This window comes from Rattus rattus, chromosome 2 (assembly GCF_011064425.1).
Source record: "Rattus rattus isolate New Zealand chromosome 2, Rrattus_CSIRO_v1, whole genome shotgun sequence".
Taxonomy (NCBI): Eukaryota; Metazoa; Chordata; class Mammalia; order Rodentia; family Muridae; genus Rattus; species Rattus rattus.
Genome location: NC_046155.1, coordinates 7,560,682 through 7,585,738, shown reverse-complemented (window position 1 = coordinate 7,585,738; position 25,057 = coordinate 7,560,682). Strand labels below are relative to the sequence as shown.

The window sequence follows — 25,057 nt, the reverse complement described above, 5'->3', positions numbered from 1 at the left end:
ACAAAAGAATATACCCTCTTCTCAGCATCTCATGGTACCTTCTCCAAAACTGACCATATAATTGGTCACAAAACAGGCCTCAACAAATACAAGAAAATAGAAAAAAAATCCCATACATCCTATCAGATCACCACAGACTAAGGCTGGTCTTCAATAACAACAAAAATGACAGAAAGCCCACATATACATGGAAGCTGAACAATCCTCAGTGGTAACTTGGTCAAGGAATAAATAAAGAAATGAAAGACTTTTTAGAATTTAATGAAAATGAAGCACAACATACCCAAACCTATGGGACACAATTAAAGCAGTGCTAAGAGGAAAACTCATAGCCCTGAGTGCCTCTAAAATGAAACTAGAGAGAGCATACATAGCACCTTGACATCACATCTGAAAGCCCTAGAACAAAAAGAAGCAAATACACCCAAGAGGAGTAGAATGCAGGAAATAATTAAACTCAGGACTGAAATCAATCAAGTAGAAACAAAAGGAGCTATACAAAGAATCAACAAAACCAGGAGCTGTCTCTTTGAGAAAATCAACAAGATAGATAAACCCTTAGCCAGACTAACCAGAGGGCACAGAAACAGTATCCAAATTAACAAAATCAGAAATGAAAAAGGAGACATAAAAGAAACTGAGGAAGTCCAAAAAAAAAAAAACCAAAACAAAACAAACAAACAAAAAAAACCCTTCACATCCTACTACAAAAGCCTATATTCAACAAAACTGGAAAATCTGGAGGAAATGGACATTTTTCTAGACAGATACCAGGTATCAAAGTTAAATCAGGATTAGATAAACTATCTAAACAGTCCCATAACCCCTAAAGAAATAGAAGCAGTTATTAAAAATCTCCCAACCAAAACGAGCCCAGGACCAGATGGGTTTAGTGCAGAATTCTATTAGACATTCAAAGATGATCTAATACCAATACTCTTCAAACTATTCCACAAAATTGAAACAGAAAGAACATTACCCAATTTGTTCTATGAAGCCACAACTACACTCATACCTAAACCACACAAAGATCCAACAAAGAAAGTGAACTTCAGACCAATTTCTCTTATGAATATTGATGCAAAAATACTCATAAAATTCTCACAAACCTAATCCAAGAACACATCAAAACAATCATTCACCATGATCAAGTAGTTTTCATCCCAGGGATGCAGGGATGGTTCAATATACAGAAATCATCAACGTAATCCACTATGTAAACAAACTCAAAGAAAACAAACCACATGATCATTTCCTTGGATCCTGAGAAAGCATTTGACAAAATTCAACACCCCTTCATGATAAAAAGTCTTGGAATGATCAGGAATTCAAGGTCCATATCTAAACATAATAAAAGCAATATACAGCATGCCAGTAGCCAACATCAAACAAAATGGAGAGAAACTTGAAGCAATCCCACTAAAATAAGGGACTAGGCAAAGCTGCCCCCTCTCTCCCTACTTATTCACAACAGTATTTGAAGTCCTAGCCAGAGCAATTAGACAACAAAAGGAGGTCAAAGGGATACAAATTGGAAAGGAAGAAGTCAAAATATCACTATTTGCAGATGATATGATAGTATACTTAAGTGATCCCAAAAATTCCACCAGAGAACTCCTAAAGCTTATAAACAACTTCAGCAAAGTGGCTGGATATAAAATTAACTCAAACAAATCGGTAGCTTTCCTCTACTCAAAGGATGAACAGGTTGTGAAAGAAATTAGGGACACAACACCCTTTACAATAGTCACAAATAATAAAATCCTCTGATGTGACTCTAACTATGCAAGTAAAAGATCTATATGACAAGAACCTCAAGTCTCTGAAGAAAGAAATCAAAGAAAATCTCAGAAGACAGAAGAATCTTCCATGCTCATCGATTGGCAGGATTAATACTATAAAAATGGCCATTTTGCTGAGAGCAATCTATAGACTTAATGCAATCCCCATCAAAATTCCCACTCAATTCTTCATAGAGTTAGAAAGAGCAATTTGCAAATTCATTTGGAATAACCAAAAACCCAGGATAGCAAAAACTATTCTCAACAACAAAAGAACTTCTGGGGGAATCACCATCCTTGACCTCAAGCTGTGTTACAGAGCAATAGTGATAAAAAAAAAAAAAATAACTGTATGGTATTGGTACAGAGACAGGCAGGTAGATCACTGGAATAGAATTGAAGACTCAGAAATGAACCCACACACCTATGGTCACTTCATCTTTGACAAAGGAGCTAAAACCATCTATTGGGGGGAAAGGCAGCATTTTCAACAAAATGGTGCTGGATCAACTGGAGGTCAGCATAAGGAAGAATGCAAATTGATCCATTCTTATCTCCTTGTACAAAGATCAAGTCCAAGTGGATCAAGGACCTCCACATAAAACCAGATACACTGAAACTAACAGAAGAGAAAGTGGGCAAGAGCCTTGAACACATGGGGAAATTTTCCTGAACAGAATACCAATGGCTTATGCTCTAAGATCAAGAATTGACAAATGGGACCTCATAAAATTGGAAAGTTTCTGTACGGCAAAGGACACTGTCAGTAGGGCAAAACAGCAACCAACAGATTGGGGGAAAGATCTTTACCAACCCTACATCTGATAGAGGGCTAATATTCAAAATATGCAAAGGTTGGGGATTTAGCTCAGTGGTAGAGCGCTTGCCTAGCAAGCGCAAGGCCCTGGGTTCGGTCCCCAGCTCCGAAAAAAAAAAAAAGAAAAACTCACAAAATATGCAAAGAACTCAAGAAGTTAGACTCCAGAGAACCAAATAAGCCTATTAAAAATCGGGTACAGAGTTAAACAAAGAATTCTCAACTGAGGAATATCGAATAGCTGAGAAGCACCTAAAGAAATATTCAACATCTTTATCATCAGGGAAATGCAAATCAAAACAACCCTGATATTTCACCTCACATCAGTCAGAATGGCTAAGATAAAAAAAAAAAAAAAACAAAAAAAACTCAGGTGATAGCAGATGCTGGTGAGGATGTGGAGAAAGAGGAACACTCCTCCATTGTTGATGGGATTGCAAGCTGGTACAACCATTCTGGAAATCAGTCTGGCGGTTCCTCAGCAAATTGGACATAGTACCACCTGAGGACCCAGCTATACCACTCCTGGGCATATACCCAAAAGATGCCCCAACATATAATAATGACACATGCTCCACTATGTTCATAGCAGCTTTATTTATAGTAGCCAGAAGCTGGAAAGAACCCAGATGTCTTACAACAGAGGAATGGATACAGAAAATGTGGTACATTTACACAATGGAGTACTATTCAGCTATTAAAAGCAATGACTTCAGAAAATTCTTAGGCAAATCGATGGAACTAGAAAATATCATCCTGAGTGAGGTATCCCAGTCACAAAAGAACACACATGGTATGCACTCGCTGATAAGTGGATATTAGCCCCAAAGCTCTGAATACCCAAGATACCATTGAGAAACCATATGAAGCTCAAGAAGAAGGAAGACCAAAGTGTGGATGCTTCAGTCCTTCTTAGAAAGGGGAATAAAATACTCATAGGAGATAGAGGGTAGGAGGTTCTTGGGAGGAAGAGAGGAGGCAAAAGGGGAAAAGGGGGCAGGATCACATATAGGAGGAGATGGGAATAATATACAGAGGGTTGGGAATTTGAACAGAGTAGTGTAGCAATGGGGGATGGGGAACTGGGAGTAGCCACCAGCAAGTCCCAGATGCCAGGAAAGCAAGAGGCTCCCAGGACACAAAGAGGATGAGATTAGCTGAAATGCCCAACAAAGGGGAGGGAGAACCATATCCAGAGGTTAGGCAAGGCCCCTGGTTAGAGGATGGGGCTACCCACTCATCTCCAAATTTGTAACCCTGAATGGCTCTTGTCTAAAGGAAATATGGGGACAAAGTGTGGAGCAGAGACCAAGAAAAGGCCATCCAGAGTACTCCATCTGGGGATCAATCCATCTGCAGACACCAAACCCAGAAACTATTGCTGATGCCAAGAAGTGCTTGCTGGCAGGAGCCTGATATAGCTGTCTCCTAGAGGCTGTCAGAACCTGACAAATACAGAGGTGGATGCTCACAGCCAACCATTGGACTGAGCATAGGGACCCCAATGGAGGAGTTAGAGAAAGGACTGTAGGAGCTGAAGGGGTTTGCAACCCTTAGGAAGAACAACAATATCAATTAACCAGACCGCCCCCCACCCCCAGCTCCTAGGGACTAAACCACCAACTAAAGAGTACACATGGAGGGACTCATGGCTCCAGCCCCATATGTAGCAGAGGACGGCCTTATTGGGCACCAGTGAGAGGAGGGTTTCTTGGCCCTGTGAAGGTTCAATGCCCCAGTGTAGGGAAATGCCAGAGCAGGGAAAGTGGGAGTGGGTGGGTGGGAGGGGAGCACCCTCATAGAAGCAGGGGGAGGGGATAGGGAGGTTCTGTAGGCGAAATCAGGAAAGGGGATAACATTTGAAAAGTAAATACATAAAATATCCAATAAAAAAAAAGAAAAATGGAAAAAAGCCAACAAGCACAGACATACTATAAGGTGTCACTGGAGAGGACTTTTCTTGCTGACTTTTGATCTTTATCGTTGGTAGAGTTGAACATTCTGGTAACATGAGGATAAAATGTCAGTGCCTTTTGAAACGGTGGCAGCAGGGCAGTAACGAAGGTGAAGGTGGCAGCTGCTATCCTGGCAGTGGGAATGACAGCAGTGGCAACAGAAATGAGAAGCTGCCTGAGGAGTTCCAAAAAATGGCTGCAGAACAAATTATGGGCAGTGGGGGGCAGAGAGGGGGAGGCTGCAAAGATGAGGCATGGCAGAAGTGGAGGGGGGAGGGAGGGAGGGAGGGAAGAGAGAGACAGAGACAGAGACAGAGGAGAATAAACTGAGTCAGTTCAGCAGAAAGAGATGCTTGCCACCAAGCTCGACAGCCTGAGTTTGATCTTTGGGACCTGTGTAGTGGAAGGGACCTACTGATTTCTCAGAACTGTGACTTCTACATGTATGCTGTGATACACACACTCCAGCATGTGCATCCAAAAAAAAATAAATAAATAAAGCAAAAATATTCAAAGTTTCATTTACCATTGCATGCAGATGTGTGCATTCTTGGGGGTATGTTTGTACACTGTGTGCAGCCCGTGGGGGCCAGAAGAGTGCATCAGGTCCCCTAGAAATGAAATTACAGGCGATGATGCACTGCCCGATGTGGGTGCTGCGAACTTAACCCAGGTCGTCTGCAAGAGCGGCAACCACTTGTAACTCCAGCTCCTGGATTTCATTTTAAAAGAAAGACAGAAGCTGAAGATGAGAAACTGTAGTTTTGGTTGCTGGCAAAAGGTTCCAGGGAGCTGCTAAGCCACAGGGCCAAGGGCTTCAGATCCCCTAGGCCCAAGAGCTGTAACTCCAGCTGCTATCAACGGTGGAAGGATTCCTCCCTTCCTTCATTCTGTCTTCTTGGTTTTTTTTTTCTCTAGGACGACACCTGTAGCACTAGCCACGGTGGCAGCTTGGGGTCACCTATAGGCTATTTAGGAAGGTCAGCACTAGGCCTGCTTCTGCCTTCTGCAGCTCAGTGCTGCCACTCATTCTGGATGGAGGCTGGGGATTACGTAGCTGCTAAGTGCTGGGGTCACTGAAGGTCAAAGTGCAGAGTAATAAGGCTGTGTACTGAGAACCGTAAGTCTCTGGTTTCTAAAACGTTGAACAGTAAGCCTTCAGCTCTCAGGACTTGGTTGTAAGCTTGGGTATTTTGCACTCAGGAGGCAGGGATTGCCTGCACTAGAAGAGCTTCTCTTTACCTGCCCGCCAGTTCCTATCCTTAAGGACCCCAGCCAAATGGTAAAGCATGCAGTATGGGAACACACTTTCCTATGGCAGGGCCAGCCGTTTTGTCTCCCAGCTGGGCCTGCTGGGCTGATCTTCACACTATTAGCAACATAAACGAGGGTTTTGTGCCACTGTTTGGGAGAGCTGCTTCACAGCATGGCCTACTAGGTTTTGAAGACACCCACTCACAAACAGCCATTGGCCCCCTCCTGCCACAGTGTCCTCCACGACACGTCACTCTGGATCCCCTGTGCTGGAACAGTGTAGCTGGTTAAGACTAAGGTCCTGAATTGCACTTCATCCTGATCTTAGGGCCTGTTTTGCTGTCCAGGAAACCAGATTCTGATTTTAAGAGAGATTATTTTTTGTTTGTATTTGTTTTTTTTTAATTTATTTATTCACTTTACATCTCACTATCAAGCCCCCTCTCCTAGTACGCCCTTCCCCCTGATAATGGGGAGCCTCCTGGGTCTGCCCCGCCCCCGCCACAGGGCACATTAGGTCACAGCAGGACTAAGTGCATCCTTCTCTCACTGAGGCCAGACAAGGCAGCCCAGTTATGGCAACAGGATTCTCAGGCAGGCCACAGATTCAAGGACAGGCCCCGCTCCAGTTGCTAGGACACCAGCATGAAGACCAAGCTGCACATCTGCTACATATGTGTGTGGCAGGACACTTGGTCCAGCCTGTGCTCAGTTCTATAGTTGGTGGTTCAGTCTCTGGGATGCTCCAAAGGTGCAGGTTTAGTTGACTCTGTTGGTCTTCCTGTGGAGTCCCTGTCCTCTTCAGGTCCCTTAATCCTTCCCTCAACTCTCCCACAAGACTCCCTGAGCTGTGGCTCTTTGCATCCTGCTGGGTGGAGGTTCTCAGAGGACAGTTGTGCTGGGCTCCTGTCTACAAGTATAAGAGAGTATCATTAATAGTGTCATATGTTGGTTCTTACCCATGGGATGAGTCTGGTCCAGTCATTGCTGGCCATTCTCTCCACCTCTGCTCTGTCTTTGAGTGTCTCGTAGGCAGGGCACAAGGGGTTGAAGGTTTTGTGGGTGGGTTGCTATTCTTATCCCTGCCTGGCTACAGGAAGTGGCCACTTCAGGATTGATAACCCCCACTGCTAGGAGTCTGCTGGAATCACCCAAACAGGCATGCTGGGGCCTCCTCTCATCCCAGGTCTCTGGCATGTCCCAGAGATTGTGTCCCCCACCCCTTACACACACACTGATTTCCCTTCAAGAGAGTTTTTTTTGTTTGCTTGTTTCTGTTTTTGTTTTTGAGATCGGGATGGGGGATTCTTTTTTTTTCCCCTTGTGGTTGGTGTTGGGTCTTCTCAATTAGAGCAGTTAGCTAGCTCACTATTCTGCATACTAGCCTTGGCACTACACACACTCCAGCCTTGAAGAACATTGTGAATTATCTGGCCCATAAGCATGAAGGGCCAAGCCTCGTAGCCGAAGGTAGACAGGAATGAAGTGGCTATTACACCCTAGACCCAGCCTCCCCAACAGGCTTTTTGCCAGGAGACAAAATCTGCAGGTGAGGAGGTAGGATGTCAGCGACACCTGGCTCCTGGGGCTCTGTTTTGAGCTCAGGAAACCTGTGGCTCCAGGAGCCTCCAGGCTGCCACCCCCTGATGGGCAGCCCCTCTTTCCCCATGCTGGTTCTGTGCTGTACTCCTGGACCCCTCTGACTAGTCACTGGCAGGCACCCATGTGCAGCAATGCCTGTGGCTCTCGACTCTGGGTGGACGGCAAAGCCGAAATCTACAATCAAAAGGAGTACAGCACCTGTTACAGGTGGCGAATGAATGCCCCTAACACTAGGCCACCCCAGCCTCCCAGGGAAACAGAGTAGCCTCTGAGAGTGTCAGCTCCCAGCAACTTCAGAAAGCTCTCAACCCGTAGGGGGATGGGCCATGCCTGCATCCACACACAGCTGATGTCAGCAGAGATGCCCTGGCTTCAAGCCCAGCACGCCGATTAGGAAAACACAATTCTTAATATCCGATATGTTTTAATGAAAATAAAATGCTCTCAATTTTCCTTCTGGTCTGCTGTTTGTCTTTGTCGAAGGAAGATCAGATGTTTTCGCTGCTTCTAGTCCTTGGGGCTGAAAGACCTGTCAGGAGGAGAAACGGGCTATGGGAAACAGACACAGGCAGAACTGCCAAGGAGCACTGGATTCTTATCTGGATGGTGGCCTGAGGTCACCAGGCTGGGGTAGAATGAGAGGTAGGAACCCTCGTCTGTCACTAAGACAAAGTCTGGCACAGCCAACAACCTCAGGCTTGGAAGTGTGCAGTACAAACATGTATGCAGCTGAAACAGGTGTGCAGGGCAGTCGAGCTGTGGCTCAGTGCTGTGACTCCAGGCTGCACCTTGGAGTCTCTCTGTCCCTGGACCATACCTGGAGAAGCTACCTGAGACCTCTTCTTCTTACAGCCTTGACAGAAGCGCAAAGGTCTGCTGGGTGCAAGTCTGTGATCACTCTGTGTACATCACACTAACCAAGCAGGTCCGTTGGTCATGTCAGCAGTGATCCAGAGCTGGTTCTGTGAGGGGGCCTTAGGGAAGGCCAGCATTCCTCCCACAGGCCTGGGTCTGGGCCCTGGGTTTACAAGGACCTACGCACAATTGCTCAGGAGGTGATCACAGTGTGCTTGGCATTCACACCAACGCTGGTGCACTCCAGTCCTGGGGAAGCATTGAGGAAAGGCTCAGAGAATAGGGGGCTCAGAATGAGTTGGGGAGAGATCAAGCGGTGATCATGGATGTACAGGGGCAGGCAGCTGTAAATACAAGGAGGCAGCTGAAGATCAAGGCTTCCAGGAGGTCAGGGATAAGGGGGACAAAGGGAGATGGTGGCCTCAACAATGAGAAATTCCATGGGCTTTGCTGTCAAGGTGAAGATCGTGGGGCTAGACCCTAGAGGATTGGGAAGACCTTAAGTTGCCTTGCTGTTGCCATTATACCTGAATGAATATGAATACCACTGAGGAGCTGGGGGGCAATGGTACTGAGCAGAGGGTGGACAAGAGTGGAGAAGAAAGTTCAAACTCTAGAGAACTGTGGGCCACTGAGACGCTCTCCCTGAATAACAGGGTGCCCACAGATGCCCTTCGCAAAGGGAGCCCTCTAAGTCCAGTATCCTTATAACCACCTGGACCACAGTTTCTCTGCAGAGGTCCTATATCTGAGAGGGAGGCCTGTGGTTTCTACATGAGCTCCCACAACTATGCCCAACCGTAATCGGCATCACGGTGGACAGAGATGAACCACTCTTGTTGGAATCACTCCAGGGAGCTGTGACGGGTGCTCCTAGCTTCAGGGCTGTGGTGGGACTACGGCTCGAAACTCGACTTTGTTTCCACCCTGAACCTTGAGGGAGGGGGCCAGGAAGACAGGGCCCCGTGACTTCTTCTAGAAGTTGGAGGTCCAAGGACCACACTGCTGGAGCGAAACAGGATTCGTGTTCCTCCATGTGTGAGCAAGCATGGGGCACTGCAATGCGCACACAGTGCCATGACAACCATAGGCAGCCCCTTACCCTCCTGCATCAGGAGGAACGGTCGGGTCAAGACCAAGAGAGGACCACCATACTGGAGGCTCCTGAGAAAGGCAGGAAAGCAACCTTCATTAAACGTAAATTTCATGAGAAGACATTAAATTTGGAAAAAAAGGGGGGGGGAACCCACTAATTATTTGGGTATAGTGAAGTGACATACAGGGTTACCTAGCAATAAAAAAAAGGTGTTCAAGAAATTGACTCAGTGCGTTGAGATGTTGACTTTAATTATCAGCGTTCGCCAGGAGTGTGACGCTCTTCTTCCCCGGCAGCCGAGGAACGCTTTGGAGGCGTGTGAGGCGGGAGAAGCCTTGATGTACATCCCCAAACTCTGAAAAGCAAACAGCAATAATAATAAAAACTAAATTGAAACCATAAATAGTCTCGTTACAGGCAAGAGCAGGCGGGATGAGAACGCGAGGCGAGGCACCTCTGCTGCCTGGGACTTCACCCCTGCCTCAGAAAGCATCTCATTAAATGAGTCAATACCCGGAGGGTCAAGCCAAACAAAACAAAACAAAACAAAACAAAACAAAACAAAACAAAAACATGGTGGATGAAGGTATTAGCTTACAGTTCCATCTTGATTCAATGGGCTGGGGAGACTCCATGCAGAGAGTCTGCTCAATTTCCTCGGACAGTTTCTCTGAGGCTTGCTCCAGAGGAGCGGAGGGAGGAGAATCTCAGAATGCTCCTGGCAACTGCCCTACTTGCATTTACTGCATTTGCTTAGCGCTGCCACTGCAAACCCCCTTCCTCTCCCCTCCTTCCTGAGTGTGAGTGCATACTCCCAGACTGTGCTTTGCCATACTGTATGTACAAGACAGTAAGGAGCCAGGATGAGGGCCCCCCTGGTGCTGTCTCCCAGGGAATGCATGGGGGGGGGGGGGCTGGGCTGTTTCCCGGGAAATGGATTAATGCTCTAAAGCAATCCAGGAAGCCTTGGAAACAATGTCGCCTCTCCTTGCTCCCCATAATCCTGCATCTGGCTCTGGCTTCTGGAGCCCTGACCGTGGGGGCCCCCAGATTCTGTACGACGATATCCCATGTGCCAGACAGTAAAGGAGGAGAGAAACAAAAGCTCTGGCTTCGAGATGTGACCTTCCAGCCTGCTTTCAGTTGGTTAAAGCGTGGGAAAATGCACACAGCGCACGGTGTCTGCGGCCCTTTTCAGAGGTATCCACACGCCAGCCAGGCTCTTAACCGCACTCGGAGTGCTGCCCTACCTTCCCAAGGCCAGCGCTGTGCTCTCTCAGCCTCGTCTCCTTCGTGGGCAAATGTGAATGGAGTCACAGGCAGGGTGGAGGAACCAGTGACGGCAAGTGGACTTTCTTACTGCACCCCACATGGTCCTGCAGGTTGGCCATCTGCCGTCCCTGAGTCCCACAAATGGATCAGCCCCTTCCCAAGTTCAGGCCCCACAGCTGAATTTCTGTAAAAGCAATCCCAAAGTAGTGGCCTTCGTCCTGGGACCAACCTTGGTCTTGGTCTTGGTTTATCCAGCTCCATCCCTGTGTCCAGATCAGCCCAGGTTAACTAGAAGCAGGCCTGGTCTGCAGGCATTCCTCGTCCTTCCTTGCTTCTTGGTCTCCCTCCTAGCTGTCCTCCTAAATGCTCTTAGCCCCTCTCCCTGGGCAGGCAAAAACAGGCATGGCAGGGCAGCACATGCCTGTAATCCCAACACAGTGGAAGACTGAGAAAGGAGGATCATGGTAAACTTGAGACCAGTCAGGGCTACATAAGTGAGTTTAAGGCCAGCCTACATCTAGTACGTAAAAAAAAGTGTGTCTCAAAACAAAATGAAAAAGAAGCAGGTGGAGAAGGCTGAGGCACTACAGTGGGACCCTCAGGCTAAGGGCTCTGGGACCATTCAGACACTAGGCAGGGCAACGGGGAAACATTTTTTTTAATGATGTGTATTATAGGTTTTTTCCCTGGCCCAATGGCCTAACCTACTAAAATGAGTTTGAAATGTTAACTGGACATTCCTGGACAAAAGCCCTACAAATCCCCATGCTTTCTTACCATGTGTCACTGGAATCAATTTGCTGATGCTCTGTTAAGGATTTTTGTTACTAGGTCCTTGGTAGTGGATTTCCACTTCCTTTGTTTGTTTGTTTGTTTGTTTGTTTGTTTGCCTGTCTTTATCTGGTCCTGAGTTACGTGAACTAATTCTGAAAGTCCTGATGTAGGGGAAGGGAGACTGCTCTTGGCTTGAACAAGGACCTCCCTTTGGAACTCTGGAGCAGGTCAATTTGCTCAAAAGCACCAGACCTGTCACAGCTCCTGTCCCCAAGATACAGTGGAACAAGTGGTCTCCCACTAGCCATGGTCACAATGCCTTTTAGCTGGCCATTACTTGGAATGTCCCTCAGTATCAGACCTGCTAAACCGGGATAATGGCAGACTGGCCAAAGCATGCGTTTGTGATTTCACAAAGATGGGAACGGGGGTTGTGGGGTCTGCTGTATAGTTGTAGAAGTTGAGGATTTCTGGGACGGATTTGGCTGGTTCCTGGCTCCAGATGGTCCTGGCCAGAGAGTCACTAGGCTGCTGAAAGCTGTAGGTGGAGCAGGGACACTGCTGCTCCTGGAGGGAGGGCTGCACATCCAAGGGGAAAGATGCTACCCCTGACCCTGGTGCCCGTTAGATGAAAACACAAAATTGGACAGCCAGAGAGAGGGGACGAGACCAAGAGGCAGACACGGTAGAAAGCAGGTAGGGAGAAAACAGAGTCTTGGATATAAGCGTGTTGGGAACTAGATGAAGATAGCCACAGACCAAATGCTGCCAAGGACACTGGAATGGTGGCAGGTAGGCAGAGGGGCCAGGTGACCAGCAGGGTAGGTACAAGAACGCACCTGGTATCTCATTACTCATGTGGATCATTGGCCGTTCTTGTGTGCCTGTGTTCTACTGACCACCTCTGGCCAAATCCCGTTGAATACTCCACTCCAAGGTCCCAAATACATGCAGCTGAGAAATCACCACCCCCTAGAGGTATGAGCATTGACCCCAAGCTCTCCCTCTGTGGCCGCCTGTGTATCCCTGTTAGCAAGACAGTACTGCTCATTCCAGGACATTTAGTACCAGTGAACCCTAAACCGACCGCTGCTAAAGATCAGGCCAGCTCTTTGGAGGGGAAGCTGTTTCAAGGGCTGGTTCTTTCTTACATTGGAAATATGGACAGGTCACAATGTCCTCACTCTTCATTGGCCTTCCCGGATAGTGCTGGAAAGAGTGGGGCCCTCCTCAAGTTCACCCTGTGACACCTAGGATGGGCCATGGCAAGCAGGTGGCTGAGGCAAAGGTGACACTTCACACCCAAGGACTTGCTGACCTAGCACATTGTTGACTGACAGAGGTATACATTAAGTATGATGTAAAGTTCTGCACCTGGTCCCCATCTCTCCTCTTCCACCACCTTCCACAGCACATCTTAAGGAAATACAAGGGTTTCATGAAAGAAAAAGAGGGTCTTGTAGGTCTGACTGCCTTCACGACCAGCCTTAAGGCCATCCTCTTTTTTGGAGGCTTCTCTGGATTACGTAGGTGCCATGAAGCCCCTTGACTCACTGCTTCTCTTAAATATAGAAGGGTGTCTGCAGCCAAAGTCTTGAAGGCACCAGGGGGCCTGCTGCAGAGCGCCTCTGCTAGAGTTCATTGATCCTGCTGTACTGGTGTCTACCAGCATACCGAGGAAACGCTGTCCCCTTCTTCCCACAGGATCAGAAACAGCAGGTGGAGAATGGCTTCCAGGGCACTTTGGGCACTGCAGTGTACAGCTCTTTCGCCTGGCATAAAACATTACGCCTCTTATCACTACCTGCATTCAGAGCTCTAGACTGCACATAGCACCCACGCTGAATGCAGCACCCCAACCTAAAAGCAGTATCTCCACGCCGCTTGCAGAACCGGGGCCTGCATGCCATATCTTCACCAGTGCTCATAATCTCCACCCTGCAGGGGAGCACCTGCGCCGGGTGACCAACACTCCAAAACCGACTGCAGTACCCTGCCACGGTCCAGTGGCCCCATTTTATATGAAAGACGCTCCGAGGCGCGGAAAACTCCTTCCAAAACCCAGGGATGCAGGGAGAAACCTCCAGACCAAGGTGGCCACATGGACGTCTCCCCAAGGCCTGCTGCCTGCACTACTCCAACATTCGTTTTAATGACATGGCACCAGGCAGCTAAAGCACGGTCCGGAGGCTCCTAGCCAAATGTTGGCCTCCCCTTCGCCCCCGCCCCAATCTCGCTTTTCCTGGCCCAGCGGCCCAGCGCGCTCTTAGAGACTGGCGGGGCGGTCCAGGCGGACGGCGCTGATTGGGCCATGCCTCTGATTGACAGCTGCAAGCACCAGTTGTCACGGTAGCTGCAGCCGGTGGCGCTCGCTCGGGCTCGGCTCGGGCTCGGCCGCACTCGAAGCGACTCGGCTGCTCGTCTGGGCTCGGCTGAGTGGCTCGGTTCGGTTGCTCGGCGGGGCTCGGCTGCACGGCCGCGGACGGGCGTGCGCTGGGGGAACGCGGGGGCGCGGGCCTCGGAGGTGGCGGCGGAAGCCTGGTGCCCCCGCCCGCCGGGTCCTCTCAGAGAGGGAGAGAGGCATCCCCGCGGCCCGGCCTCGCACGGTGCGGCGGGCGCGGCGTGGGGGGCGGCGGGGGCGCGGAGCAGCGCGGCCTGCCCGGGGGCGCCGCAGGCCGGGTGAGCGCGGACGGCGCTCGGCGGACTCGGACGACGCGGCTGGCCGGCCCCTGCCCTGCCCGCGCGCCCGGGCGCCCACTCGCCGGCGCGGGGCCCGGGAGCGATGACATCGACGGGGAAGGACGGCGGCGGGGCGCAGCACGCGCAGTATGTGGGGCCCTACCGGCTGGAGAAGACGCTGGGCAAGGGGCAGACAGGTGCGTGCGCGCCGGCGGCTGGGGGCGCGGGCGGGGCCGGGATGCAGGGCGGGCGCGCGGCCGTGGGGCTGGGAAGACCGTGCTGACCGGCCCCACCCGGCCGAAGGAGGCCGCAGAGCAGGGATGCTGCAGGCTGGGCCCGGCGGCCGCGAACAATGGGCGGCGGTGCGCTGGTGTCCGCCGCACTCCTGGGTCCCGCCGTGGAGCCCCTCAGCCCACTGGTTGCGGGAGGGCGGGCGCAGCCCAAGGACATGCAGCGCGGCCTGGGGCGCACGGCGACTGGGGCAGCATGGGCCGGGCCTGGCGGCTCCCGACAGTCCCGCTGCAGGTGCGCGGCCCGGGGCCCGCATTGTGCGCCCGAGCGAGCGCCGGGCCCATTGTGCCGCGGGAGGAGGGGGACGAGCGGGCGCCCATCTGCCGTCTGCCGCGTTAATAGGCGTGCTGCCTGAGCAGCTGCGTCCCGGCCGCATGACCCCCACCTCCAGGCAGCAGCCACCGCCCGGCAGGTCCTGGCCTGGCTTTCCTAGCCTGGACCTTTCATTCTGGTGGGGGTGACAGCGCAGGAACCTAAGGAAAGCTGGACAGCGCCTTCTTCTGCACCCAGTCTCAAGCTTGAGTGTCTGCGACATTGGGCTTCCCTGGGGAGGTAGAGGGTGACGGTTTCTGGGCTTGGGCCATACATCACCGCCTGGCGGTTGAAACAAACCTGGGCCTACAGCAGAAATGAACCTCCCCAAGAGTCCTCACTGTCTTTCCCTGGGCAGGTTCCATTTCTGCACAGCTTTCCCATGGATGAGCAGTGAACTCGACTACCTTATATTTGGCCAGCTTTCTGGGGCGGGTGAGGTTTAGTCAGCCCCCTCATCTGGTCAGCGAGGCGCATTCACACAGTCGTCTTTGTGGGAGGCTGGGACTCAGCCATTTTCTTTCTTCTCCCAGGACTGGCCTGTCTTCCGGCTGCCCAAAGGTCCGATTGGCACTGCCCACATCTTTCCCTTTGGAAAAAGTTCCCCAGAGCCAGTGCAGGCTGGGGAGTGGAGGACAGTGGGAAGGTGCAGTTTGGTTCCGGTGGGGACTTGGGAGCCTTCTACAAGCACCCCTGGGGCTTCAGGGAGGCAGTGGTAGAAGGTGATGTTTGAGAAGAAGGTGGGCCAGGCTGAGTTCCCTTGGAGACTTGTAACCCAGATGCCGCTCCTGGATTTTTTTAAGCCCCATGGCTACATCTTCCTACCCTGGAGTCAACCCCTGAGCTGAGCAGTCAACAACAAGGCACTGAGCAAGGGGCCCAGGACTGCGAGGAAGGCATAGGCAGCTGGTGTTCTCTTGAGTTCTGGATGCGCGTGTTTCCTGGGATGGGCAACGGGAGTTTGTGAGGGAAGAGCCTGGAGCAGCAGAATGCAGGAGGCAGTGAAATAATCTAATTATCGTCCCAATAAAACGTCGTTATAAGAAGCCCTGGGTGTGTGAGTGATGAGAGTGGTGAGTGATGCATGGTGCCTTGTGGACTCTGGGTAGCGGCTGGTCTCCTTGTTTTCTCTGTGGCATTACACGGTCGTATAGTTAATGACACAGTGATGGCGGGTGATGTAGAAGGACCCTAGCAACAGTGCTCCTGGGCCCTTTGGATGCATCCCCTGTCCGGACTTCTGATTGTCTGAGGAGTGCAAGTGTGCAGCTCAGGGGACTGTTCATCCCACGTGCCTCTGTACTACTGGAGGGTCATTCTGGTGGATGTAGGTAGATCCTGACTGTGTTTGCTGGGTCCGGCCACTTAGCACCAGAGTGTCAGCAGAACTGCTGTATCTCAAGCTTAGGTGTTATACCGGGATCGGGCAGAGGCAGAGTTCTTGCCAGGAAAGCTTGGTGAGGGAGTGTGGGCCAGACCTCTGTCCACGGCTGCCTTGCTTACATGCTGATCTGAGGGCCTCTCCTGGCATGACCACATGTCTTGGGAACACACACACAGATGGCTTTCGGTTCCTACCCACCTGCTTGTTTCAACACTAACCCTTGCTCCATGTTGCTTGTGTCTGTCTATCCACATAGAAGCTGCTTCCTGGGATTGTGGATGGGCATAGTCTGGAGGCATTGAGCCTTGTGGAGTAGTGTAAGCCCATCATCGCCTGCGGGAAGCTGGACCTCAAGAGCTTGCCTCTATAGAGTTAGATGAGGTGGGAGGTCTGTGGCTCCTTTATGCTTTCTGGAGCATCCAATGCTCCTCTTCTTAGACCACCCATTGGGCAATAGCACAGCCTTACATGGGTGGCTGGGACCCAGCGAGTTTCTCTTATCACTTTTGCTGGTGTTTGGCCTCTGCTTCTGGCGGCCGTGGCTGTGGTCATGTGTTCGTACCTGTAAAGCTACCTTGGAGGCCCTTTGATGACTGTCCACCTGGGTCCAGGTGCTGAGTGACACTTGGAAGACTGGCCCACAGAGGCTGTTCAGGAGTTGCTGGCTCTCCAGGCCCAGGTGTCCCTGGGCTGGACTGGGAATCCACTGGCAAAGGTTCCAGCAGAACTTTCCTCTAATCCGAGACGTGCTTTTTCCAGTTCCTTCCAGACTTGACCCCTGCAGAGACGGGAAACAGTCCTTACCTTTGAAGGCACCCCTAGAGAGTGAATTGGGAAGAGGAATGGGAGATGTTTCAAACCAGGTGGTGTCAGGACCAGAGGGAGAGTTGAATGGGTTGTGTGGCCTCGCTGCTCTGCCTGTCAGTGTGTTCTGCCTGTCACAGGCAGAGCAGGGCACTTTTCTGCCCATACTAGAACTTTGCTTTTGTGGGCTCACAGCCCAGGAGGGCCATGGGACTGTCTTTGTTAGAATTTCTATCGCTGTGCCAAAACACCTTAACCAAGAGCAACTTGGGGAATGAAGGGTTTGCTTCAGCCTACACATGACAGTCCATTACAGAAGGAAGTCAGGGCAGGAACTTAAGGCGAGGCAGGAACCTGGAGGCAGGAACGGAAGCAGGGGGCATGGAGGAATGCTGCTTACTGGCTTGCTCCTCATGATTTGCTCAGCCTGCTTTCTCGTGCAACTCCAGGACTACCTACCCAAGAGGTATCACTCACAGTGGAATGGGTCCTCCTGTATCAATCATTAATCATGAAAATGCCCTGTAGCCTTGTCTGCAGGCCAATCTGGTGGGTTCATTTTTTTCCTCAATTGATCTCCTCTCTTCCCAAATGACTCTAGCCTGTGTTGATGTAAAAAAAGAGAGAGAGGGAGAGAGGGACTGGGGGTGAGCTAGCCAGCACAGACATACTATAGGATGTGATGATAGAGCCCACTACTCTGCAAGAAGTGGTCAGTCAGGCCGAGAGAAGGGGAGGAATGAGCGGGACAGCCTTCATGCTTACTTGACTGGGCTCACAGGTCAGTAGATGGAATTGTCCATTTCACACTTTCAAGCGGCCACTAAGGGGCTGGATGAGAGCTCTGACGACTGCCAGGCTGTAGATGAATCATGGGGTAGAAGAAGCCTGTGAGGGTGAGACAGGTGGGACGAGGGAGAGATGGGTAAGAGAGACAGGCGACTGGGGAGTGGGTCAAGGAGATTTAAGTAAGGGTGAAGAGTTGGGTCATGGAGAGACCAGACCAAGGAGAGGCGGCAAGGAGAAGTGTGAAGGGGTTGATCAGAGGACAGGTGAAAGACAGGTGGGAGAAGGACCAGAGATGAGAGACAAGTGATCGGGGAGAGACGGGTGAGAAGGGAGACAGGTGTAGAGGAAGACAGGTGAGAAGCAGGAAGCACACCTGTGGGTGTGCAAGACCAGCGATGTTGGTGTTCGTGGGTGGAGGGCGAGAGAGTGAACAGGAGTAAAGGTGGCTGCTGGACCAAGGTACTTTTGAATGTCAAGCAGGAACTAATGAGTGTCTTGTTTCAGGCCCTGTAGATGGGCCAGGCTGGTGAGGGGCTGAGACACAAGCTGTGTGGGGCCAAGGCCCAGAGCCCCTATATGGGTGGAAAGGGGCTGGTGGCCTCTGCAGCAGTGAAGGTGGGTGGCGTGCAGTGTCTGGTGATCACTACTCAGCACGTTCCTCTGGTCCCTGCTGTGAGTCCCTCGTGGGATTACACAGCCTTCTTCCCACATCTGGCTCTGGCTATCTGACCTAGTTGTACAGGTGAGGGTACTGTGGCTTCAAAGCTAGCACTCCGTTAGAGCTGTGCTTACTGGGAACAGAGAAAGGGCTTTGCCTTGTTCAGAGCTCATGTCAGGTGGCATGCAGCTATCCTGCCTCTCGTCTGCCCTTCTCTGCTCCTCACCGTGGCTAAGCCTGGGCACGGCCAGCCCTCCTCCCACAGTTCACACTTACTCAGGAGTTCCTATTCTCTCTGAGAGCTGTTTCTGCAGGCAGTGGGGTACAGAGGCTACGGAAGAGGAGGTGTGCTTGAAGAGTAAGTGTTTCGGGTAGAGGTGGGGGAACCCCAGGACTGCATCCTGTCCCAGCCCACTGAGGTGGCTCAGAGTGCATCTGTGTCCCTGTGCACCTGGGTCTCTGCCTTGTTACAGGCAGTGATGAAGACCAGGGAGGCCTTTTCATTAACCCACGAGCTTCCTGACATGGAGTGGGGTCTGCTTGTATTGGAAAGGAGAAAGGATGCTCACTCGAGGTGTGGGATGTGCCTGCACAGAGCCTCCCTTGATGTGCTCATGGGCCTGACCTATATGGACTTTGCCTGACTAGACATCAGAGCCTCGGTAGAGTAGGCCTATGCAGGGTAGGCTTCCAGAGTGGGCTATGTCTAGGCCTCTGTCCTGCCGTTGCATGGGGAGAACTGCATCTAGAAGCAGTGGAGTGAGCTATTCTGCACACCTGCGTTGAAGTAGGTCCAGGGCTAGCCCTTACCATGACTCGAAGCAGAATCAGCTCCTGCAGCTGCTCCCTAGGCTTTGTTTCTGACAGATCATCAGGCAGTCTCAGAGCTGAGTGCCACTTGGCTATCTGTAACCACCACAGCAGTCGGTGGTAGTGGGCTGAGGCTCTGTGGGGGTCCAGGTCCCACTATATCCCTGGCTGCCTGAGATAGACAGAGCCCTTCCTTTCTCTCAAAGTGGTCAGACATTGTGTCAACCGGTGTGTAGACACCCCCCCACCCCCCAGCTAGTCACATGGGTAGTAGTGTAAGGCTGGCAAGGCCTGTACCACCACCACCCCAACCCCCTGTTAGAAGCACCAGACAGACCCACTCCTGGACACAGCCTGTCAAGTGTGTCCCCGTGCCCTGACCATCTGCCCCAGATTCTTCCCTGGTGTTTATGGAGTGGGCCAGGGGAGAGTGTATCATTTTAACCCCTTCCTATCTTAGTACCCAGTTTCTACGCCACACAGTGGACATGCAGGTCCTCCCCAGGACAGCCACCAGTTACTAAGGGTGGTGCAAGTAAGTCACTAGGAAGCCTAGTTGTCTGGGTTCTGGCAAAGTATCGAGGAGGACACCTTCACAATGACCTAGTTGGGTGTTTCTTTTGGAGTGTCCCTGGGGTAGGTTAACACCTGGTTGTGCATGCTGTCCTTTGTGGGCCATGCCTGGGAGTCCTGTGCCCACCTGGAACTTAGTGCAGGCAATTCTGTGCTGTGGACTCTGGAGGCTGTACACTGGCTACTAACTATAGTAGAAAGGCTTTAAGCCTTCGGCCACATTTACAAATGGGTTTGGGAATGGGGTTTTCTTGGGACCTTGTGTGGTAGGAGACAGTAAGCTTCCTATCATGGCCCTTTTGGGGAATACTGTGGGAGAGACATGGACTTATCTGTTTGATGGGGCCCCTTGTTTTGCCCTGCTCTGTAGGGAGTTTATAGGTCCATGAGAGTGCTTCCTGTCCTGGTCAGAAGTAAGGCTTGAGCACACCTGCATGGTAGCCAATGTGCCCAGCAACTCAGGTCCCAGCTTAACATGTCCAGGCTGCCCACAGGCGTCCATAAGGCCTTACCTAGAGACTCTGATGAGCCAGAGTGCCCAGAGTTCTAAACAGGATGGAGGCTGGGCTTCGGCTGCAGCTTCAGGGACAAAGCAGGGATTGTGCCAGGGTGGCCACCACTCAGGGCCCAGCCCGCTTGGTCCGGGCCTTGTTCTGTTGCCTCTGAAGGGCCAGTGTTCAGGATCCCAGCAGCTGGGAGCCAGCCCCGCCTGCCGGACAACATCCTGAAAGTCCATCTGTTTGATAAGAAACCTCCCCCCTTTTGAGGGTGGCTTCTGGCATGCTGGTCACAGGCCAGGTCTGGGATCTTGACCCAGGCATAGAGTTTGACAGCATCTTCCTGAGTGACTGATCAATCTATGTAGAATGGAGTAGTGTCCCCACTCCCTAACTGTGTAGGAGGACATAGCCACCTTCTCTGGGTGGACGTAGCATCCTTGTGAACCTGACCAGAGATAAATGGATAATTTTGGGCCCTTGTGGTCCTAGAATGGCTAGAAAAGGGCACAGAACTGTTCTTCGAGCCCATGGGACTCCAAGGTTCCTCTGAGGGGCTCTGGCACAGAAATTCTTTAGCTTTCTTGGGGACGAAAGTGCTGTAGGAATATTCACAGTGCCACTGCCCACTCAGGGTCTTGAGAACAGAGCTGGTCTTCCTGGCCTTTGGGCAGAGACTTGAGGGCAGCCTGGACAGCTGCCTCAGGGCTAGTGACGCAAGTCGGGGCAGCTACACGTCAGCCGAGGCTCAGAGCCGTGGGCGGTTTGTGCAGGGAGACTGTGAATGTGCCTGTTGAGGGAAGGCTAGGCCTGGGAGTCCCAGTCACCCCAGCTGCCTACAGCCCTTGCAAGGGTGAAAGTATCAGGATGGGAGTCGTGGTGGAAATGCCCAGTGGGCCCTCAGTGCTCAAAGAGTAGGGTTGCTAGATTGAGTCACATGGATGTGGGTCCCTGAGAACCTCTTCCAGGAACCCGTGGCCAGAGCACAACCAGCTTAGTAGGATTACTACCGCATGGGCTAGCTTTCCACAAGCTCTCCTGGGCTCTTGGGCCCCTGGATACTGGTTTTCTCAGCATGTGGCCTCTGTCCCGGACTGAGAGTTCTCTCAACCTGACCAGAAGTCCTTGCCCGAGAAAAGGTATTGGCCACCTTGAGGGATTATTGATGCTAGGACTGAGAAGGCTGTACCTAAGGTGGAGTTGTTTGTGCTCTGGGCCTGGAGTCCACTGGCCAGGTAAGGGATTGTTCAGCTTCTTGTGTAGCCAGGTGAAGTCCCTCCCTCAGGTCAATGAGCTTCAGGACCCACCTTCAACCTTATTCTCAAATATAGCGCCCGGCTTGTCTTGGTGTTATCAGCTGGCCCTTGGCATAGCCTAGGTGCTGAGGGTATGTATACCCAGTGTGACCCAAATACCTAGAATGCTAACCCTTCTTGTTTTAGACTATATTGAGGGACACAGAGATTTGCTGTTCTTGGGGAGCAGCTGATTCTCATACACATCATCATCAAACCAGGTTTCTGGTCTTTGGAGCCATATTGTGCCACCTTCCTATGGACTGGTAGGGCTACAGGCATAATCCCTCTGACCTGATTCCCACCAAAGGCAAGTCCATCCCACTAGGAGCTGGGTGAGCCCCACCCCGTGGTACCGCACTTAGTGTTTGCAACTGTCTGGAGGCTCTGGAGTCATGGCTGTCCTATGGCATAGTTTGTGCGCCATGTCTCTGGGTAGGTCTATCTCTAGGGCTTAGGTTGAGCGACCAGACTACAACATGGAATTCCCTCTTCTCCATGCCTTAGTTTCCCTGTCTGCGTGTTGGTGAGAGCCTGAAAATGAGATGATCCCAGGGGGATATTCTTACATGAGACTAAGCAGTCCTGTGCCTCCCGCTGCGCTGAGAGACCACCTTGGGATCAGGGGACTGAGGCACGAAGAGAAACAAGACATATAGGCCCTTCTACTTGCTGGCCCCTTCCACATAGGGAATTTCCTGGAGCTCTTGTTTGCGTAGCAGCAGGCAGTGAGCGGTGATAGGATTGTGGTCACCTTTGCCAGCCAAGAGGATGCTGCATAGGCCCAGTCCTCCTAACGCTCAGAATGGCACCTCTGCCATTTTCACAGGCCCTGAACTAGTGAGTGGGCTGAATGCGTCTATTGTCACATGCCCATGGAACCTCAAGCAAATCCCTGGGTTCCTACTGAATTGAGCTCATCCTGCTCTGGCTCTGGCTCCAGCCTGGTGGGCATGGAGGAAGGGTACTTATGGCAGTAAGCCAGCTGTGGGTATCCTCCCAGACTCAGCCCTGGGGGATTTCTGTGGATTGTGGCAGTTATGGAAACTGTGCGCCCAGTGCTGGGTCTGACGTGGATTATAGCACGTCCAGAGAGGATGTAGAGCAGTCTCCAAATCACAGCATTCCCCTCCCTGACACGCTCAGCTTCAGCCATCAGTACTGTGCACCCAGTTTAGCTTCAACTCCATTTATTTGGAAAAAAAATCCTACCTGGTAATGTTTCAGTATGTATATAAAAAAGACAGAGACTCCAAGGATCACAGAGCTGTTACCACCCCCAGCAGTAACTCTGACTTCTGGAGCAAAAGCTGGCCCAGCACTGGGATGAGAGTAAAGAGCTTTCCTGGGACCGGACCTCTTCCATTGGCCACTTCCATCTGCTCATCTGTTACTCCAGAAAGCCTGGGTGGGATGGGCCTCTCAAGGGAGAATACTGGGATTGGCCTAGATCCCGCCGTCTGTCCTGAGGCTTTCAGCAGCTGAGGGTAGAGGTGGGACCAGCAGGATGGCATCCCAGCTCAGGCCGTGTCTCTCAAACTCTTATGGAATTGTATGACAGAGTTGCTTCTCAGAGTGAGCTTTCTTGTATGCCAGGCAGGGCAGAAGTCTCCTTTCCTGCCCGATGGCTCCTGATACAGCTTCCATCCCTAGGGAGGAGGACTTCTGTCCAGTCAGAGTGTGAAGGTTTTGCGAGAGCCTCTGGGTATACTAATTTCCAGCAGATGACAGTGGGTACAGTAAGCATGGAGTTCAGTTAAGTGACCCAGCCTGCCCAGGCCTCTTGTTCCAAACTCCATATCCTAGGACCTCTCTTCATGGAGCTCTTATGCTAACACACTAACTTATGGCCTCTATGTGGGCTCAGGAGGCTGTGCTAGGAGCTGGAAGCCAGTGAGCCATGAGAGGCACGGTCACATTGCCTGGCATCTAACTGATGCTGGGGAACTGGCGTGGGGAGGACCCCTGGGGAATGTGGGTATTTTCACTGGAGCTGGAGCTGCTGTTGGAGAGGCTAAGCTTAGTGCCTGTGAGCTGGGGTTCATTCTAGAGCAGAGGAGTCTTGGGTATGCATGCAACTGTGGCAACTTAGAAGACTATACCTTTCCTCAATCTGTCAGTCCACGTGTCTGAGAGATGTTAGCGCTCAGGGGTCCCTGGAACTATTAGCCTTTAAAGCAACCCCAGACCATGCCCACTCTGTACTGAGAGCCCTTGACTGCTGGGTGCCCACATCTAGTGACCCCTGCCCACCCTAGCTTGCAGAGAAAGCCTTTGGCAAGCCCAAAGGGTGCAGAAGGCTCAAGTTCCTGGGTCTTTCTCAGGGCATACACTCAGACTGGAGATCCTAAGTTAAGCCTTTACTCCTGGGTGGCTGGGAGCTGTCCAGCAAGACTGTGCTGAAGTCCACAACTTCTGCCAGGTGAGGTTGGGGGAAAGGTGTTTCTGATCGTTGCTGGTCTTCAGTCCCCAAGCTATCTGTGCCAAGCTGTGTGAGGGACTTGGAGGTCTTTGGTGAATTTCCATATTTGTCTCCCAGGTGTAGCCTTGGGTTTTGTGATGGCCTCGGGTTGCTGTTGGGACATGGACCTGGCTAAGGGCTAGAGGAAACTTAAACACATTGGGCCTCATATTGCTGGTCCTGGCCTGGCCTGCAAACTCAAGGGTACTAGGTGGAGGCCTCCAGCTGACTCCGGAGGAGAATGCTTCTCACTGACACAGACTCTGACACTGACCTCTTAGTGGTAGATCCTCCCCTGAGTGTCTCTGACTGCAGGAAGATGAGGACATGGCCTTTCTTTTGGTACCTTGGAGTGGGGGCAGGACTCTTACTGTAGATGCAGCCTGTCCTGTCCTCACTCCTGGGTGCCCCTTGTTTCATGGTTCTAAGGGTGGATGGTATTAACAAATGTGATAGCTTTGGGTGGCTGTTGGGGCCTGGCCTGGGGGAGCCAGCTTCTAGTTGGCTGTAGGTCAGGCTGATCCCTGCACCCTACCTCTAGGAGGTGAGAGGTTGCCGGTGCTCACCTCTGGCTTCTTCATTTCCTCCCGGCTTGATTCTAGGCCAGCCCCGGGGGTTCCCTGAACAGAGTCCATCTTCCCTGCCATCCTCTCAGGCTAACTGGGAGATGGTGGTGACTGGAAACAGGTCGTGTTTGGAATAAGGAGAGGCCTTGGGGGCTCTGAAGAGGCTGCTAGGCAGAAGATTAGTGTGGGAACAGCTGCTGGGGCATCTATAAAGAAGCAGGATCATCACAGAGTGTAGGATTGTGGGTGCCAAACCCCAAATCTCAGAGGACTTACAACTAGTTTTTAGTGTCACTGACGGTATATAGCAAATGCCACAGTGTGTTAAGGTGGGCATACCTCTGTCCCAGTGAGTGAGCTCACAATCCAGTGTGCTGTCCCATCCCTGAGAGGATACACTGAGGGCCATCCCAGTCTGCAAGTTGAAGCACTACCCAGTGATATCAGGACCCAGCGTCTGTGGGGAAAGAGGTCATGCATAGGCAGTCCCATTGTCCCCTAGAGCTTGGCCTACTGTCCTAGACACACTAGC

At 51.5% G+C, this 25,057-nt stretch overlaps 1 protein-coding gene across 16 annotated transcripts in view; it reads left to right on the top strand.

Moving 5' to 3' along the window:
- Positions 1-14,103: 14,103 nt before the first annotated feature.
- Positions 14,104-25,057, top strand: part of Brsk2 (BR serine/threonine kinase 2) — a 52,719-nt gene continuing 41,765 nt past the window's right edge. For 9 of the 16 annotated variants that reach the window (XR_004386788.1, XR_004386789.1, XM_032891416.1 and 6 more), the window contains exon 1: positions 14,106-14,282. Coding sequence is in view for 14 of the 16 variants with exons in the window: in XM_032891416.1 (XP_032747307.1) it covers positions 14,189-14,282 (94 nt within the window). In the remaining 2 variants the exon portion in view is untranslated. Of the gene's footprint in view, positions 14,283-25,057 lie in introns of all 16 variants that reach the window. The other 7 variants (XM_032891407.1, XM_032891405.1, XM_032891404.1 and 4 more) reach the window with 2 other exon arrangements.